Source organism: Austrofundulus limnaeus, unplaced genomic scaffold (genome assembly GCF_001266775.1).
Source record: "Austrofundulus limnaeus strain Quisiro unplaced genomic scaffold, Austrofundulus_limnaeus-1.0 Scaffold168, whole genome shotgun sequence".
NCBI lineage: Eukaryota > Metazoa > Chordata > Actinopteri > Cyprinodontiformes > Rivulidae > Austrofundulus > Austrofundulus limnaeus.
This window is the reverse complement of record NW_013952570.1, coordinates 914,493-934,918: the sequence shown is the minus strand read 5'-3', so window position 1 is coordinate 934,918 and position 20,426 is coordinate 914,493. Positions and strand designations below refer to the sequence as shown.

The following is a 20,426-nucleotide window of genomic DNA, read 5'->3' as shown; positions in this document are numbered from 1 at the left end:
GTTGGAAAATAAAATAAAATTTCTAGAAATACTGCTCACTTCCAAGTAGGGAAATTTTCTTAACAGTTTAAATTTGGATGTACTGTATTTACTAGGGGTGCAACAACACATGCACCCGTATCAAACCGTTCAATACAGTGCTTTAGGTTCAATACACATTTGTATCGAACAATACAGATACTTTAAATTTATTTTATCAGCTTGTCTWCTGAAGAAGCTCTGTGTTGAAGGATCAGTGGATCTGTGCTCGACTACTCCACCTAGGCTGCATTTTTGAGCGCAGATCCACTGAAAAACTTGCTGTTTCAGCAACATTTAATTTAAAAACTGTACTTTTGAGGTTAAACAAATGTTAATAATTAATTTAAATATATTACAAGTTAAAAAGAGCATGGAAATTTTTCTTTTTTGTTTCGAAAAAATATTGAACCGTGAGACTAAAGTATTGAAACGAACCGAATCGTGAATTTTCTGTATCGTTGCACCCCTAGTATTTACTGTATTCATGCATAATACTAGAAATTTAACCCTAAAAATCATCCATACAGTAGGGGGGTAGTATTATACACGGGTTATTGATGATTAGATTTTTCTTTGCTTTTTAAGCTCAAAAATGATGATCGTATTATACATGAATAAATATGGCAAATTTTTGTTTTCATACAAAGAAATCTCTTTTCTAAGCAGAGACTAAGTCTTGGCTGACTTTTTGCAGGAAGCTTGTAAAAAGAAGCAGTGGTTGTGCATTTCAAATACTTCCTGAATGCAGATGTACTTCATAATTATGCATCGAGCATTTACAGTCAGGTGTTGTATAAAGATATGCTGAAAGGCATGCCTGAATATGAGGTGATAAACAATTTCCCTGGTTTTAGCTGAGAATGTGTAATTAGCATCATCTGTCTCCAGAAGTCAGACAGAAAATTTTTACACATTTTTTACACCTTCTCATTGTACATCTTGGAATTATGAACTATTACCACCTACAAATAAATCTCTGTGCAAAATTCAGTGTTTAAAATTTGTAATGCATGTTTTAAATTTTACAAMCAGGATCAGTTCACATCTTCCTCCAGTTCAGACAGAAAATGAGACGAGACACTTTATGAAGGAGACATGAAGACACTTTAAACCAGCCTGAAAATCACAATAATCAGCTGCACATGTTAGCATTAGCCTTGATGGGCTCGAGTCTTGGCTCAGGCAGCAGTGAATTATGGTCCATTTCTACCAATGGAGTCCAACTTCTGTTCACTACTTGAACTGAACTGTGACAGGTTTCTGTGGCACAAGTGGGTAATTCAAACAAAGCCAAGGTAAAGCTAGTCAGAGCTAACCCACCTCTGTATTTATAWTAATTATTATTTTCTTACTCAGAGGAAGTTTGTTGAACCTCCTTCAGTAAAATCCCACTGCTACAGATGTGAGGCATTAGGTCCAGCCTACTCTCCCGAAAACAATCATTTTTTAAAGTTTTTTATTTTACTAATTACAGGCAAAAATGTTGGAAAAATGCATATTTGAACATACATCAGCAAGAGTCAACACCTGGAAAAAAATCATTCAAGGTGTATAGATTTTATTTTATCAACAACACTGTCGTTCATTTACATGGAGGGGGCTGATTTTCCTCACTATATGACAACAGTGCTCGGACTCGCAGGACCACAAGGTAAAACACATTTTTTAAAACAATAATAAGAAATAAAGCAGCACCATTTAGTGCTTGATTAGGAGATTTATATCGACAAGGACTCATTTAGCTCTCATGTAGCATCATGCTAGCAAGTGTGTGATCTTTTGGACTACACAATTCACTAAGAATAATCACATTAAACATCTAGTGAAATGAAAAAGCACTAAGAAATTTGAACGACAAAGACTTTTTTATACTGTTTTCATTTCCTCAGTGGGGATCTTGATGCTATTTTAAAACCAATAAATAATAAGAACTATTTTATTAAACACCAACTACTCTCATCCAACAAGTAAATGTATTTTTCTGTGCAGGATTAGCTCCATTGTTGGTGTTTAAAAGAGTACAACACTAGTGTCAAAGTTAGGAAATGCAASACATCGTTATTCCTATATAAAATAGGGGTGTAAGAAAGTATCGATACACTGAAATATCGCAATATCTCATTTCCCGATACTGTATCGATATTCTAAAGCCCTGTATCGATTTTTAATTAAGGTTTAAAATGTCTACCTTCTTGCCAGCCGTTCATTTTTATGTTGTAGTTCAGCCTCTGACCACTAGTTGGCAGCAGTGAGCCAGCCATTTGGCTCCTCTACCTCTTGAGCGCCAGAGAGTAAGGGTAGCATTAGCATTGTAAGTAAACATTAGCTTTTCTTTTTATTTCAGGAAGAGGTTTTTATTTAATAGAATTTTTGGACAAAAAAAAATCACAATATATCGCAATATATCGGGATATATCGTATCGTGACCCCTCTGTTATGATATGTTTCGTATTGCCAAATTCTTGCCAATACACAGCCCTAATATAAAAGTCTCAAAAGTCACAAAAAACAAGCAGAAAAAGCCCAAACTGCCACCATATTACATCAGTGACTCTGATAAGAGTATGCAAACATTTGACCATAAATGCAGCAAGAAAATTACATAAAATACATTATTTTTTTTCCCAAACTAAGTGAACCRAACAAGAGCGACCAGGTTCTCTTTGGTAAGACTGAGAAGGAAAAGTCTAAGCAACACAGTTTAGTATTTTAGTGAACAAACACGTTTTATTCCCACAACTAAAAATAAAATAAAATTGTGAGTTAGTAGAAAAACAAAGCAAACTTGGAAGCAGCTTTAATTCTCTTTAAAACATCTAAAAGACGAAATGTTCCAGATCAGATCAGAAGATGATTCGTAAGATCAGAGGAGGTAAAGTAATGCACACTGTGGGTTTGGTGGTGAGTTGACCCTACCTGAGACAATCTGGGACTAAGGACTGAGTCCTGAAACACTAGTCTACAGAGAGAACAGAAACAACCGTCGTCAACCTGGATACACACACGCGCACACACACACACACACGCACAGATACACGCTGCTTCATCTGCCTACAGAGCAGCCTTCGTACTGGTGTCGCCTAYCTTTGCAATCAGCTTATACTATTTTAAAACCTAACCGTAGTTTTTCCAGTTGGTGCACAAAAAGAAATGTACTGCAAACAAATAATCCTTGGACATAAATCACCTCAGATTATAAACAGTCCTGTGCAAATTTGTGGAGCATCTAAAGATCAGTTCACCATTCTGCAGGCAGCTCTGTGCAGCACATGACTGGATGCACATGCAGAATCAACCCCAGAGGAGGGACAAAAAAAAAAAAAAAAAAGAAAGCTGTGAAGGGAGGGACAGAGATGTTGTGTGGGTTGCAGGTGAATTTACTTACATATAACTCTGCAGCTCCATAAAACCCATCCTGATACACCACGCTGAGAGCGGGGGGGAACACAGCAGAGGCACAGAGAGGGGAGGGGAGGGGTGCAAACGGAGTGGTGCACAGTCCCAAAAACCCAAGGTGGAGGAGGATCACAACCCAGCATAAACAGGAGAGGGAGAAAAAGAGAGAGGAGAAAGAACGAAAGAAAGAAAGAGAAAAAGTGGTTATTTCACACCCATGCAGCATGCAGAGGAAATACAACTTCCATTTAAACTCCACAAGTGCAGCTAAAAAAAAACATTAAACAATGCACTCATGGGGATAATACATTAAGTTCACTGAACTGAAACTATAAACTGCTATTGTTCCCCTGTTACAAGAAGACCAGTGCAATAAAGGCCACTTTGATTGGGTCCTTTTATAGGAAATGATGTCTGGAAAATGTAGTTTTCACTGGGACCAATTTGGAGATGGTATTTCCTGCATCCTCCATGTTCATCTTCTTGTGCTTAGTTTAATTATATCATATCAAGTCAACAGCAGACCATAAATGTGTCAATTCTGTTTTGATCAGGAAATTATAGCTGTCTCCACAAGATTAGCCAATCATCACAGCACGACAACATGCACAGAACACAAAGTGATCGGACTAAAACAAAACGACCACAGCAAATCATATGTAGCAAACCTCTGCACGAGGCGGCTACGTTTGTGTAAAGACTGAATGCAGTTTGTGTGTGCTTATGCAAATCTGCTGACAGTGGTATCTGTTTATTTAAATGAACATTTGACGATGCGGTCCCATCAGTGTCACGCTCCAACGGACTGCTTGTGAACTGACTGACAATCTGCCAATTGGACTGCTGAACAGAGTGAAGTGTGAATAATGTTTGATAGGAGAATGAGCACTTCAGTTAGACAAACATCTGTGCAAATAAAAAAATAACTCGGGAGGTAAAGCTCAACAGATTTGCTGAAGAACCACACAAAACACATTCTGAGTTTTTTCCTCTGTTTTACATAAGAACCCTTCAAATCTGGGACAGCTACACAGCTGTTGTTTATTACCCGGGGTAGGCAGGGATGGCAGGCTGAGGCACAGCAGCCCTCATGGCGCTGTAAACAGGCCGACCTCGGCCCCTCAGGTGGGCACCGCGAAACGCTGCGGCGGCTGCTGTCGTGGCGGCAGCGGCAGCTGCTGTAGGGTAGGGAAACCCTGGGACTGAGGGTGAGCAAGGGAGAAAGATGAAGAACAAGAACGGCAAATTTAGAAGAACAGAGACGACAATGGAGGAAGTGAAAACAAATAAATTTGTTCTCTCAGTTAGGAAAAATGCATAACATGACAAACAGAAGGATAATATAAAGACTGAGTTAAATTAGAAAGGTGTGTTATGTTTAAATTTTATTGTTGCTGCAATATCAGTCAGTATCAAAAATGACTAAAACCTGGTTCACACTGCAAGATTTTAAAATTGTTGGTTGATTTTCAGAGACTGAAAGTGCCCCTACACATGACGATACATTTAAAAWTTTTTTTTTTACCATATACCAGGTTTGGTTTGCAGTGTGTGGTGTGTACAGCCACAAGGCAAAGACAACACACCACACTAGGGCTGCCACGATTAAACGATTAATCGACGACTAATCGATTATTAAAATTATCGATGACTAATTTAATAATAGATTAATCGTTTTCTTTTTTATTGTTCTTTACTTTGTTTTTCTCTCCAAACTGCTTTGACACCTTCCACTGCCACATCTGCCTTTCTGTCCTTGACACACATGCACAGTAGTGGTAACTGGGGTAGGCTGTGGACGTCACAAGACATTGGGTATCATGGCTACCCAGCAACGGAGCTCAAAAGTGTGGGAACTTTTTAAGAAAATGAAAGAGAAACCTGTGCAATATCTGCAGAGCAGAACTTGCCTTCCACAGCAATTATTTTTAGTTAGCATATAGCTAAAACCTAACGATGGTTAAACAATAGCAGCTGCATTCTGACGTGATAAGCTGTATGTTTTATATTCAATTAACATATGATCCGATTAGTCGACTAATCGAATAAATAATCGGTGATTAATCGATTATTAAAATAATAGTTTGTGGCAGCCCTACACCACACAAACAGATTTCACTCACCAACATTCAGACGACAGGCAGGAAATCATGCAAAAAATTTCGACATCAAACGTGAGTTCAGAGTAAATAAACATGGCTGACGAAGAAGAAGCAACGGTGATAGTTTGTGGACTATTTTTAACAGAGAAAAAACTATTCGAAAAGACGTCTCTGATATCCACCAGACTTTCTGTGCACCATGGCAGTTGTTTTGTCTTTTGGATTCCCCTGCTTGTTTCCGTCACCTCGCTTTCTGATTGGATACACATCACAGTGATCACGTTGCGAGCTTGTTTGTCCTCATGAAAACCACACACGCTGGAATATCTGGCCAGCATGATGAATATCCCCGACTTAAGGTCAGTGTGGTCCTGACATCCTTCCGAGCCAACTAGATCCTTCTTAATACACCACACACGACAGGAAAATCTTTTAAGACTATCTTTAGAGTCATTAAAATAATCAGGGCATCCTTAAGATTATCGTAAGAGGAAAATTGGGCTAAAAATCGGCACATTTATCTTGCTATGTGAACCAGACATAATATATTGTGGACATTAAAAATATTCTAATRCTGTATATTTAAAAATTTGGATGACTTTCCTTGATGTAAACATCTGATTTTAATTATACAGTGGTTTGCAAAAGTATCCACCCCCACCCATCGTTGCCAGATAGCCAGGAGTTCACTTTAATTTTAATTTGATAATAAGTGAGAATTACACTAAACTATTTTAAATGAAATGGGGATAAATACCATGTTTTAACTATTTCCAAGAACATTCAACTTCTTGTCATTTACCCACAGTACTGTTGCTTCAGCAGTGTGTTTAGGCTCATAGTCCTGCTGGAAGACTCAAATATGTTCCTTTCATAAGTTTCTCCATGTTTTTCTTCAACCATCTGTTCTTTAACCCTGACCAGTCCCTTCACCCCTGCTGATGAGAAACATACCCATATGATCACAGCACATACTGTAAAATAGTCTGCCTCTTTTTAAAAAAAAAAGCAATACTGTTTTTTTCCTCCGTTCTTCCAGGAAGCTCGGCGCCGTGTAGTTTATTGTTTTTACAGACCGGTACTCTCCACCGCACAGAAGAGCTGCTCAGCTCTGTCAGGGTTCCTTTTTGCCTTGGTTGCTTCTCTGATTAATGCCCTCCTTGCTGTTGTAGCATGTGTTCAAATAAGGAAAACAAGCCAGCATGGGTAACAATCTTTCCATTTTCTAATAATGGATTGAATGGTGCCCTGTGTTTGGATTTTTTCTCCTCCTACTCTTCCACAACTTTGTTTCTGACCTGTGTGAAGAGTTCTCTGGTCTTTACTCCATCTCCTGTTTGGTAGCATTTATTACTCAGAGGTGTTGATTCTGGGAGCAGGTGTATTTCTACTGAGATCAAATAACACCAAATTGCTCGGCTGAGGCTTCAAAGTAAATGTGAGTCCATGAGCGTGTCCCTTTTTATTTTATTTATTTTTGCTTTCTATTTTTTTTGAAGTACTTAAAACATATTTCTTCTACTCCCTTCACAGTTTTCTGTAGAATTTTCCATTCAATGTAAAGATGAYAAAAATCAAGGGATGCAAAGGGACTGAATAATTTTGTAATCCACTCTTTGAGATATTAAAACACAAGGAGAGCTTCATGATGTTAGGAGAGACAATGAGGCTTTATCACAACTGATATTGTCATCAAAATATACAATATTGTTGCAACTGATTTTTTTAAAATATTGTACTACCCTAATGTAAATGTACTCAGCAGACAGATGGAAGCTGGTCTTACCTGCATAGAGCTCTGGTCCATACACAGCCCCCACCATGGGACTCAGTTTCCACCCTGCTGATAGTCGAACAGAAAAAAGATAAACAATGAACAGTAGTAGCTTTTTAAAAAATAWAATTATTCCAACATACCTGCAGTGGATTTTGTCACTTATCATTCATGTAGTATTACACTCTACTTTGTTTTCTAATTCATGATTTAGCTTGAAAAATATTGTGATGGTTTTTCAATAGATTTTACTCTCATAATGCTGCAGCACAAACTCCACTTTATGGCGACGGCATGTGTGTGTTAACCTACACAATTCAAGCCAGCAGCAGAGACGACGAGTATTTTTACCTTCGGCTGTCTCTCCCTGTGTACCTGTGCTGTTTGGGCTATTAGACCAGCTAGGGTTCATTGTTAGTGTGCGTCATTGCGGTTGTTACCATAGGGAAGCGTGCTGAGAGCCTCTCCGTTAGGGTAGGGGCTGACCATTTTCTTGTTAGTCATCACCCTGGCGGTGGCATTATTCACCTGGGGGTGGAGTAGCAGACAGTCAAGCGCACAAACACAACAGAAGGGGAAAAAATAAAATAAAATAGCAAACACACTCAAAATGCAGGCCGAGGCTGATGTATGTGTATGCTTTTAGGAAAACAATTTAACCAACACGTCTAGAATTGTGATGAGGTATCATGACTGTCTCCTTTCGCTGCACATTTAGAAAACTGATTGCTGTATTTGCTGTGTCATTAAAGTGATTACTGGTGGTAATGGTCAATGAGTTGTGTAAACATTTAATTTTCATTTTCAGTCATTGTGTTTTGTGCAGTCAGCATTTATCATTAGGAATGACATAAATTTAGATGTGAAGACAAATGTTCAAGTCATGGCAAACTTAAAAAAATCAATTTGGGGAAGCAAAAACCTGGCATATTTTTGAGGCACTCTCAGTTTGAAAACGTTTCTTATGGTGAGAAGCTAAAACTTGCAAAATCACACAGCCACAGTCAGAGCAGAGCAAAGGGCACCTAATTAACTTTATCTCTTTAACTAACAATTTAAATTATGCTGCGCTCTCCGCTCCACATAAGTGGGGAGTCAAAACTCTACTGCTGTTTTTGCTTTCTTTTAAGACAAAACTCTCAAGCGAAGATAGACTTTTCAACTAACTTACTTAAAAAACAACCCTGCTCTACTTTTTACTTATCTGTTTTATATCAGAACTAAGAAATCCAATTTCTTCAGTTGGAAATTCCAACTTTAGACTAGTTGTGATTAAAAAGGGAATTATTTAAAAATATTATATATAGCAAAACTGCATGCAAGGCAATTTTATATACTTGAGAGTAAAACTACCAGTGAAGTATTTAAAAAAAAAAAAAGGTTTGTGGGTTTTCTATGTTCTTTTAATAAAGTGTTGCACTTCAAGGGTTATTTATCGTTTTGTGTCAGAAAGACACCTGGAAGAGAGTGGAGGAGTGAAGTCTAGTGTTGCAATAAGCTGCAAAAACCTCTAAAGACGGGACTGAACGGTAATTTAAACATTTTAATTAAAGCAGTTAAAAGACTTTTCTTTAACGCCTGTGGAAATTCCTTAATTTTGAAAAGGGTCTTTTTAAAAAAAAAATCAAAAGATATTTATATTTTATTTTGCAGGTTTATTTCATTCCTTTACTTGATGAAAATTCAAATCTGAACAGATGTAACAGGAAAATGTACCTCTGAAGAACAGTAAAATAAGCTGAATATATTAATTTATAGTTCACTAGTTAGGTTCATTAACTGTTTTAGCAATAAACTGAATAAAAACGTAACTTTCCGTCATGCAGTAAAAGCAAACAGCATGGTGGAGATTTAGTTATTGACTGAAGAGATGTAAGATGGTGGCACAGCAACGACAACTGAGCTGTACATATTTTTGCATGTGCATATGAATGTGTTAAGTGTTTTTAGGTGTGTGTATTTGTGCGTAGATTTTCTGTGCAATCTTGCTGACATTTCGTTCTAATGTTTAAGCCTTTGAATCTAAGATGGCTTATAATTTTCTGTCTGAGCTTCAAAGGCTCCCACTTTTGTAGCTTGATCTATCCTCATCTTCCTTTGATGGTCTTTAAAAGACGGAAACTGTAGCTCTGAAATAACCCACACTGTCTGAGTGTGCCGTTGAAGTTGCACATTTGACTGTTTGGCAAGCTAAAGATTAACGACCTTTTGGTTCGAGATGAGCAGAGAGGGTGTGCTTGTGTGCGACAAAGAAAGAAAAGAGTGAGAGGCTGAGGAATAAGAGTGCTTGTGTGTGCGTGTGTACGCTCTGCACTCCCGTTGGGGAATCATTAAAGCCCTGACTGCGGTGTGCATCGCCTCTCTTGGTGAGTCATGTTCTTTATCTGAAGAATTTCATTCAAATGGAAATGAGGTTTACCTCATTTTCCCCTCGTTGCAGATGACAAGGTCAGTGGCAAATGACTCAATTAACCTAGCCTATCTGACACAGCTGTCCACATGTATCAAAATGATGTTAACATTTTCGCAAGTTAAGCAAACATTTATCTATTTGGTTAGATGTTTTACATCGACAAGTTATTACCAATGAAATTTAGCCTATGTTAATGGAAAATCTCTATATGCTTTATTACATGTATTTCATGCGTAAATAATGAACTTGGGTTGAAATGAACACATGCAAATCAACAGAGATCAATATGAAAAGGCAAATCTCAAAGTGTTAATGATTTAAAAAAAATGAAACATTCATCTTTTCTCATCCCACTTTTGCCCTCCCAGTCCAGCCTGGATGATGAACCCAGACAAAATTAAACCACTTTTCCATATGAAACCAAACTTGTGGGGTTTACGTACCTAAAAGAATAATATATTTATTGTTTAAAGAAAATACAACAGAAAGGGAGAGAAAGAGGGGGTGCAAAAACATTTGATTGACAAAATTAATAATCATATCATAACACAGAAATTACACACAGCCACCTACAGGCGCATCACATGACCAAGAGTGAGTAATAAGTCGAAATAAACAAATTAAAAAATAATTCAGCCAATCAGCAAGCGTCGGATGCAGCATTGCGACCAATCAAAACAATCGTAGCACTCCCACATCAAACACATACGAGACGAAGATGAGACGGGTACAGGTAAGGGATGCAGGTGAGAAGTAAAGAGAGAGAGCCAGTCCATATTCAAAAACAAAAATAAACAAAAAAAAACATGGGGTAAAATGAAAAAAGAAATGGGGAGAAAATTCTAACAGAGACACAGAAAACAAACATAAATAAACTTATAATTACTGTTTAAAAACAAAACAAATATACCAAGGTGCATCATTCAAATAAAGCGATTAGATTTGGTGACCATTCTCCTGAAAATCTCATTATGTGTGGTGGGTTGAGAAACAGAGCACCAAAGGATGGAGGGAACAGAGACAGAGAGATCCAGAGGGAGAGAGAAAGATAAAGAGAGAGTGAGAGAGAGCAGTCCTCATTCCCAAAAAAAGGAGAGAAACAAAAGAAACATGAGACACTATGCCAGGCATTAAAACTGTGTGTCACAAACTAAGACCAGTACACTACAGCTACTACTATCACTACTCATACACAAGACAGTCCACTACAAAGAAAACCAAACCAAAAGACATAAAAATAATGGCAGCATAATAAGAGACCCCAAAACAGCGAGGTAAACCCCATATCGGTTTAGAGATGCATATGGTAACAAAGAACCAGCAGATTTGGTGAGTGACCAGAAGCCAGTTGCACCAGCTGCTCGTTGTTTTTGTTTTTTTGATCAATTTTAAAGGGTTGCACCACAAATCTGTCTACTTATATGCTTTCAAAGCTACATAACTATTTTAATGCACTTTTAAAAGTGTTGTTTTTATTTTAACACCAGGTAAAATGTTTGAAGTACAGTACAACCATTTTATTCTGAATTTTTTTTTACAAATAACATCCCAGTTACTTCCACAGTGATCATGCATTATAAATGTAACTTTCCAAAAAAGGAAGTGGTTCAGACGAGGACAAAGAGCTCCTCCCTCTTACCAAAATATGTTCACTGCTGTTTCCAAAATGGGAAGATGGTGTAAGTAATTTATTTTAAAATAGGGGGTTGGTGGCCCAGTGGCAGCATGTATCTTTTCTATTTTGTCTGGAAGTAATTCTCAGAAAATGCCCAGATATTGGTCATGACATTATGTAACTGAGCTGCTTGCCAAAACTAGCATTGGCTTAAAGTCCATTTATCCATTAAGAATACCTACTTCCATCATTTATCCTGAGGATCGCATGAGGCTGTAGCTTGTCTCAGTTAAACACAAGGTGGATTATGGGCATGTGAACAGTACCAACAACAAGGCATGTTTATATTTAAACTAAGTGCCTATTTAATGTAATCAAACAACCAGACTTGGATCTACACTTGGCAAAAAAAGTTAAGCAGCCTGACGTGATGATTAAACTTGGATACAATCTGGTCTGCATGCAGACCAATAATGGTTGTGTAAATGAAGCAGAGCTAGCACCAGAGGGAATAAGCAGTGTTACGAAAGGAGCAATGGAGTTATCAGCCAGTTTCCTGACAGCCAGTCAGAACACAATGCTTTGCAGACACCATTATCTGCACTTGTTGAAGTTTGATAGTAGTTGCTTTGTGGGTTTACATAAGAACAGGTGGTTGTTTTGTGAAATACAGTACTTATGATGTGGGACTTACATATGTCACACTGGCACAATACATGAAAGATGGTTCTGATGGCCCAAAWCACCACATCAAGGAAGGATCATTGTATTATGCACCAAGCATTACAGAACCCCAGGTCATCGGCACCTGCTGTTTGGACACAGGCATTGGACTCTTTACAGCTCCATGTCTTGACTGGGATTCTGCTACCAACAGAACAGAGGCAACTGGATTTGAAATGCTGCTGCTACCAGAAGGCATGGACTGAAGAATGGCATTGGTAATTTTTAAACAATGAATCTTAGTTCTGCCTTTCCACAGATGACAATCGTGTGCACATATGTGATACTGAGAGGAGAGGATCAATCCTGCCAATGTTATGGAGAGACACACCTGTGTTACTCTTGCACTATGGTGTGAAATCAGGTAAACTCCAGTAGTGATTCAGGGGAACCCGATGGCACAGTGTTGCGTCAATGACATCTACGCACCCCCCCACAAGATAGCATCATTACAGTCTTTCAAAAAAGACAACACCCGTCTGAGTTACAAGTCATCTGCCTGTGTCATGTTGAGGTCTCTCTGTGGACCGTCAGGTCCCCTGATCTTTTCCCACTGGAACCTGCAAGGGATCAACTGATAACTCCATCCCACTGCTTGTTTGCTGGATTTGGAGGGCCAGTTACCACAGCTGAGGGCCGACTTGCTGGTGCAGAGGGTACAATGACTATAGGACTCCATTCTGCACCAAATCAATACTTGTAACCAGGCCCGAGGGGGTGTCAACTTATTCATAGGGGACCAGAAGGTGTCTGCACTAAAAGCTGCATTATCCATTTCCTCTGAAATTGTAATCATTGTAATAGTCATGTGACCTTTCAACGTGTGAATTTTCATTTTATGTCCACCTTTTAAAGTGTTAAACATGTTTGTCAGTCAGTGTATTTGACATATACAAAAAAGTAGGGGCAGCTGTGGCAGAGCTGTTAGTGGAGTTGTTCTGTAACCAGTGGGTTGCTGGTTCGATCCCCCGTTCCATCGAATACATTGAGAGGTATGTAACACTAACAAATTATTAATATTATTATTGTTGTTATTAAATAAAAAACCCTGGAGAAAATCCACACAGGGTCAGCCCTGACCACTGCATAACTTTAACACCAAGTGTTATAGACAGTGCAACAAGTGGTTGTTGCAGCAAACAAATTGTATACTCGGAAAACAAAACTTTTTAAGTTTTAGTGATGCAACCCAATCCTGATAATTGCTAGTCAGCCATATTTATGTATTTATTTAAAAACTGGTGCAATCTGCCATGTGTTCTGCACATTTTATTTTATTTTAACACAAATAACAAAACAATCCAGCATCACCAACCTCAAATGTTTTTGTTAAAGTGAGGCAGAAGAGTTTTCTAGTATTTAAATCTCTAAATCTTCTAAAATGTTGCTTTAACTACAAAAATAGGCACTGCTCGTAACAAGTTATGCAAAGARAATGGCTGGACATGTGCTAAACATTTAACCTACAGCGCAAACCCACCTTTTAATCACTAATGCCTTGACTTACTAAATACACAATGCACCCAAAAGTCTAAATTGAAAAATATTTATGGCAATATCTATGGCAAAAGAAGGAAGGCTAGTGAAATTAAAAAATGAGAGCAGCCCTGCTACTTTGCATTCACTCAAAGAAATTAAAGGCAGCCACAGGGAACAATGTTTCACGTAATTTCTGATGATCTTTGATTAATCTTATGAGTACTACACAGACAAAGTCAAATGGACAAATATTGTGTGATTGTGTAGAAGAAGGTGATTACATTTAGTCATTCCAGGGAGGTGTTAATGATGTGGCATGTGGAGAAATTACTGCTAAAAGATGAAATATGCTGTGTCCATCTGTCTATACTGTGAGTGCCGTCAAATGATATAAAACCAATACGCTGCAACTTCACTGTGGACTCTAGATAATGCCYCTTTCAAGGGTGGATGGCAAAGGATCAGTTCAGTGATAGATGTTTGTACACAACTTACCGTTGCCGTAGAAACAGCGAGTGGTTACCGTGGAGACTGACAACAACACACAGAAGTCGTCAGGGAAACAGAAAAAATATAATAAATAAAGGAACAAGTATTCCCAGGAACAAAAGAAACCTAAACGTCCCACTCTTTGTCCCATGTGAAGTAAAAGAAAAACCTGACAGTAGCAGTGCTACAGACCGAGAGGAAGAGGAAGAAGAACAGGAAGAGGAAGAGAAGAGAGAAAACAGGAAGGGGATGCTGGCTGTCGATGCTCGGACCATCATTCTGAACGAAAGGAAAAAAGATATTTGGTGCTCAAGAGAACAGAAGATGTGTTAAAGAATGATGTGGTAACCTCTCTAGACCCCCCTAAACTATCCTTACTGATAACTTTGAGGGACTCAGGAAATTTACACCAGTCTTCATCAGTAATGAAGAACTGCAAAAGCTGGTTTGCTGCTACTCAGGTCTGTTCAAAACAAGGACGTTCTGGTTGGATAGGACTCACTCGTGTGTGGTAAAGTTAAGCCACAAAAAGATGAGTGTGTCTGAACACTGAGCTTGGGCACAGTGACTAAAATCTCTATTTTATTACCATCACCAGAGAAGCAAATACTAAAGGACAGTTGAACAGAAAATATACTGAAATAAAACACATAAATTASGTGAAGATGGGATTATTACAATGAAAATACAAAATGGCAAAAATAGACTGGCAGTGGCAAGAAGGAAAATATGAAAGAATGAGTCAACACACAAAGACAGACGGTTGAAAGAGGCAAAGTTTGAACTCTTTCCTCCTTTTTATTCAACCTTTTCCGTTTCAAACATACAAAGTAAACTACGAGGTAAGCTCAGGGGCAAATCATGCAGAAACTGAAAGCTACTGTAACAAAGTGGAACTGGCTAAATCCGTAACAGTRAGGAAGACCTACAACAAAAATGAGACAAAAGTAACAGGAAGCCTTAAGCTAAATCAAACAAAATGAAGAATTTACAAAAAACTGACAAAAAACAAAAATAAGCAGAAACAATCGACCAGAAACCCAAGGTCAACTGAGTAGAGTCAGTTTTGTTTGGACAGAAGATGCATTATCAGGCATGCAGAACCACAGGCACAAYGTCTTTTCATCATTTCCACCACACACATCCATGCAGTGATGATGACACTCTTTATGCACTCATCTCCGGTTCATCACGTTGCATGCAGMGCTGCGACACTTATTTTGCGCGCGCTCACACACACCTTAGGTATTCTGCACTGTTGTGTTGCAGTATCTGACTAAAACTCTGCGCCGCGGAGGAGCCATCACTTCCCCTAACACTCCAGACCTAACCTAATTCAGATAAACCACAAACACGTCATCTTTGAGGGGTAGATGGTGTGGAGTCTGTGGGGTCTACTGGGTCTTTGTCTTCTATACTCACAATATTTAATCTAATTCATAAGAATACTAGTAACACTAGTAGGTAAAAAAAGGTAGAACTTTTGATCAATGGAGGTTTTTGATGCTTGTAATCTTTCATTTCTTTGATAACCAGTAAGCAGCATGACCATACTGTAGCTGGTTGATAAACAGACTGAAAAACAAAACTGTTTTATGGAAAGATTATTATTCTCTGACCACGACTGGTGATCAAACATCTGCAAGAAAAACAATTGGCACCAATTGAACTACATTACCTTTAACTACAGGAGCAAACTTCCAGAATAAGGGTCCATTGATTACTCAGTTTGTAAACAGAGTTGGACGATTTTCAGCTTGACTGGTGATCATCTGACGTGATGCACTAGAAACACATTTGATTCAGATGTTTTCATAAAGTAAAAAAAGACTCAAGAGTTTGTATCCTGCTGTGTTTGCGGTGCGCTGACAAAGCTAGCATGTAAAAGTCATGGCTGCCTCTTGGGGAGCCAGCCAGGCCACCCAGAAACACCACCTAACAACCCCACCCCAACCCCGCTTTGCCSCCACAACTAAGTGGGGTCAGGAGGACTCCACCGCCACACCAAACATGAGTGGGGTCATAAAGACCCCACAAAGACAGTGGGAGGGTTACGGTTTTTAAAATACACTAAACCACAAGATGTATAAGAGGCCACTAAATCTAAAATAATATGTCTGTTAATTATTTTATAGAACATAAAAACACAACATAGTAAATAATAAACATTAACTAACTGCTCGCAGTAAAAACTTTAACGTTAAGATTTCTGAGAGACTTAACAGCTTAATATGTTTACTTCCTGTCCTCCCAATTCCAGCCGCTCAAGGCAGATGGCCGCCTGCCCTGAGCCTGGTTCTGGTTCTGCTGGAGGTTTCTTCCTGTTAAAAGGGAGTTTTTCCTTTTCACTGTTGCTGCTCAGGATGGGAGACTGTGATGARGTGAGTCAACACAATCTGCTGGCTTCTTTAGATTTTATTTTTATTTTTTTGTGTGTGTACAGTGCCCTGAGACAACGTTTGTTKTGACTTGGTGCTTTATAAATAAACTGAATTGAATTAAACCAGAATAAAATAAATGATTTAACAATTTAATGAGTCTGATTTTTCCTACCCAAATATTATGTTATGGCTTTAGTTCAAGGTAAAAGATAATGGATGGATGGACAGTTTGGAATACTTGTAGATTTATAGTGGCACAAAGCCATTAGCTTTTTTTTTTTTTACTGCAAACTTCATTATGCAAACAGTCAAATTTTCAGTTTGGCCAGGAAGAGAAAAAAATRAAATTGCAGTGCGATTTATTAAAGTTCTTGAAAGTAAATTGGATTTCGGAGGTCAAAGTTGTGCAAAAATCGGAAAAACACAACCAGCCTAGAAAACCTGCAATTGATGGATCTCTAACAGGGATAATGGGGCTCTTTGTGTAGCAAAATATATGACTACAAATATATAATCTTTCTTTCAGAAAAAAATAAAAGAAAATGTCAGCAAAGACTAAAGTATGATTGTCTACAGCAGACATATGCTACGATATGAGTGATGAGTAAGGAATGTTTATATCAGGCATACACACAGTAACAAAGACAGCCGTGGATGATGAGTGAAGATGCTCGAACTGTGTATACTTGTGAGTGCATACTAAGACACACTGTCACACTTATATATAGGCCTGTAGRACTCTATATATAGAGAGTAAATAATGGGGAGATGGGATGATAGAAAAGCAGGTAGGAGACAAAGTGAACTGTAGTTGGGCCACTTACATGGAAACATTGGAAGTGTACAGGAAACTGACTTCTTCATAACGCAGAGTTTTATCCCAGACAAAGAAAAGTACAGTGTAACTTTAGGTACAACAATCATCTATCTAATGTACTATTTATTTAAGCTGTGACACATGCACACTATGAGCCACTACTTAGTACAAAAATAACAACTAGGCAACTTCCACAGTCATGCACCAGAAGAAAGAAACAAAAAACAATCAGTTCTCAGTTTAACTACAACATTCTTTCAAAATAATCCAGTTTTCTTTCTAAATAGTGAAGCTATTATGCCTTTCCTTTTTCATGAATTTAAGGCATTTKTGAGCTCCTGGCATCATGCTAACTACAAAAGAAACCAAATGTAATGTGCCATCAAAAATAATCCAACAGTCATAAAAAACATGCCAAAAAAAGACACAATCTGTTTATAGTTCAGTCTACATTAGGCAGCAAATATATAAAATAAAATATAAACCATGCACACCAAGGATTTATTAGCTAAACCCATGCCAGTGGATAGTAAACTGCTGAGACGCACTCAGCAGAGATTAAATATTCATATAAAGAGTGGGCCTGAATTTCAGAGCTTCTGAACTGTAACRAACAAGACACACTTCAACAAACTCTGAAATCTGAAGACGAAGAAAAGCAACATTTGCAAGACGAGGAGAGCATAGCTCCAAACAGAAAATGCCCAGCCTTCTTTCCTTGGTTGAAAGAATGTATAAAACACAAAGTTTGTCCCACGCCAGCCTTTTGTCTCTTCAAGCTCATGCACAATAAACAAGACAGAAAGAAAGACGCACTCCATAGACTCCTGCTGCTGGACCACCATGCTGCTGATGCTCGACTCACTACAGACCATCACCACTACCGGAGCACAACGGAACACATGCAACACGACACCTGAAAACAAAGGCAAACCTCTCACTGTTTTGAGAAAAAGTGACTAATATCATGCACGACTTGAGAGAACTGAGTTGTGTTAAAGCAATACCAGGGACAAACACAGACTGTTGACTAAGTGCACAGGTGGGACTGATGCAGAGTACAGCTGGCTGCATCAGTATCCACTCAGCTTGCTGTTTGGCTGAAGGTGGAGGTGATGTGGTGGTGGTGGGGGGGAGACATGGCGTACCAGTAGATGCAGGTGTCTGCCTCTCATTCTCAACCACACTGCAGCAGAAGTGAGAGTAAAGGAACTAAAAAGCGTCCAGTCTCATTCATCATGCAGGAACTGACTCGCACACACCCACACACCCACACACCCACGCCAAACGGAAATCACCAGAGAAAGCCCATGCACAAATCCTGGCTTAAAGTGACTTCAGTGATTGAATATGGATAACTGGCTCAAAACCTCCAATTGACATAAAGAAATTCCACTTTCAAACACTCAGTACATGCTTCATTTAAACATGTATTTAGATCACAATAAACAACCTCAAAGCATAAAGACAAAACATAAAAACTCAAAAACTCATTAGAAAGATTCCAGACTTCCATAAAGTGAACATGCGTCTGTACTGCTGTGAATCCCAGCATGCTGCTGTTGCACCAGGAGCCACCAGCTGTCACAACCACAGCACCAGGAGAGAGGAAGCACAGACGAATTTCCACACACTGAGGAAAAAAWATTAAGGGGCGTCCGGCAGCATTCAGCCATGCATTATCTTTTCACAGGGCTCCTCTCATGCCCCCCCAGTGCCAGCTACACAAACATCATTCCAACKGTTGCATGAGAAAGTTATAAAATCAGTGTGGTGGCACATTGTGCATCATTGGGAAATTAAAAAGCTGAGGAGGCAACAGGTTATTATGAAAAATAATGCTGCAGATGACAAGTAACAAAGCATGCTTTCATTTTGTGTTCTTGCACCACCCTCAAATCATTCCCACCACATAAACAAAATCCATAAAAAAAGAGAAAAAGTCTCGCTGGATTTGAAAAAAATAACACAAGAAACATATTGCAGAGGACTGGGGAGTAGGATACCAGTGGGCTGCATCAGAGCATATCACATAAGGGAGGATGGGATGGATCTAGTTAGCAGTCAGTGATCAGGCAGAGTTGATGTGAGAACAGAGGGAAGACAGTTGAGAGAAAAAAGGAAAGAGAGAAAGGGAGAGAAAATGGAAAATTACCTCAATCTTCCGACCTTCCACCAGTGTGCCGTGGAGCTTTTCCCTGGCTTTCTCTGCGTCTGCGCTGTTTTCAAATGTCACAAAGCCAAAACCCTGAGGTACACAGCAGAGGGAAAAGACAAGGACTGAAACTCAGGCCTCCTGCATTAAGGACTAGTTAGTGGCAGAAAAGATTTCAGTGCTTTGTTGCTTTCAACACAACAATGTCTCACGTTACACGCCAACATTATTTAAAATCTTAAAATGCTCTAAAAGCTAAACAGAATTGCACCTACCTTTGAACCTCTCTCATTGAAAATAATCTCCACATCCAGAATCTTCCCAAATTGCTGAGAAAAAAAATCAAAGAAATGAGCGAAAAAAGACGTAAATACAAAAATTATTTATATGTTTAAATCTCAGGATCTTATGTTTTGAAGCCYGTCTGACACTAGAGGGGATTGCAGCTACTGGCCACTAGGGGTCACAATTACACCAAAGACAGCTTCCAGTATTGCATTTAGCTTTTCCTCTTGCTTAATTTAAACTCTGCTCTGTCCTGTTTTTTTCCCTCCTACATTGTCACTTACATTAACACACTGGCATACATAACAGCCTACCCCTGTGGGCATTAAGAGGATCCCCCACCCACACACATACAAATGTTTTATTTCTTTTCACTTTTTTTTGTCAGTCTTCACACCCCAGCAAAAAGGCAGGCCTTCTGTGGAGCACCCAGGCTGTCTAGACTGATTTATAGATGATGTTTAAATTGAGCCCCCACAACCCTCAGCATTCTGACATTCTTACCCCGAACATCTGCCTGAGGTCTGGATCCCGAAAGCGGAATGGGATGTTGGAGACGTGGAGGCGTTTGGGAGTCCCTTTGGCTTCTGTGGAGTCTCCTGCAGAGACTCCCGCTCCTGCCCCTCCTGCAACACACTGAGCCCCCGCCTCACCCTGAGATGTCTCTTCTGCCTTTATCTGTGATTGTTTTGAAGAGACAGGATGAGAAACAGATAGGGTGGGTGTGTGTGTGTGTGTGTGTGTGTGTGTGTGTGTGTGTGTGTGTGTGTGTGTGT

At 38.9% G+C, this 20,426-nt stretch overlaps 1 protein-coding gene across 1 annotated transcript in view; it reads right to left on the bottom strand.

The window, feature by feature from the left end:
- Positions 1-20,426, bottom strand: part of LOC106523880 (RNA binding protein fox-1 homolog 2) — a gene marked incomplete at its 5' end in the record, with an annotated part of 74,941 nt that overhangs the window by 6,156 nt on the left and 48,359 nt on the right. The window contains 7 exon segments of the mRNA XM_014017454.1: positions 3,407-3,449; positions 4,466-4,619; positions 7,306-7,362; positions 7,734-7,821; positions 19,366-19,458; positions 19,641-19,694; positions 20,155-20,328. Coding sequence (XP_013872908.1) covers positions 3,407-3,449; positions 4,466-4,619; positions 7,306-7,362; positions 7,734-7,821; positions 19,366-19,458; positions 19,641-19,694; positions 20,155-20,328 — 663 coding nt within the window.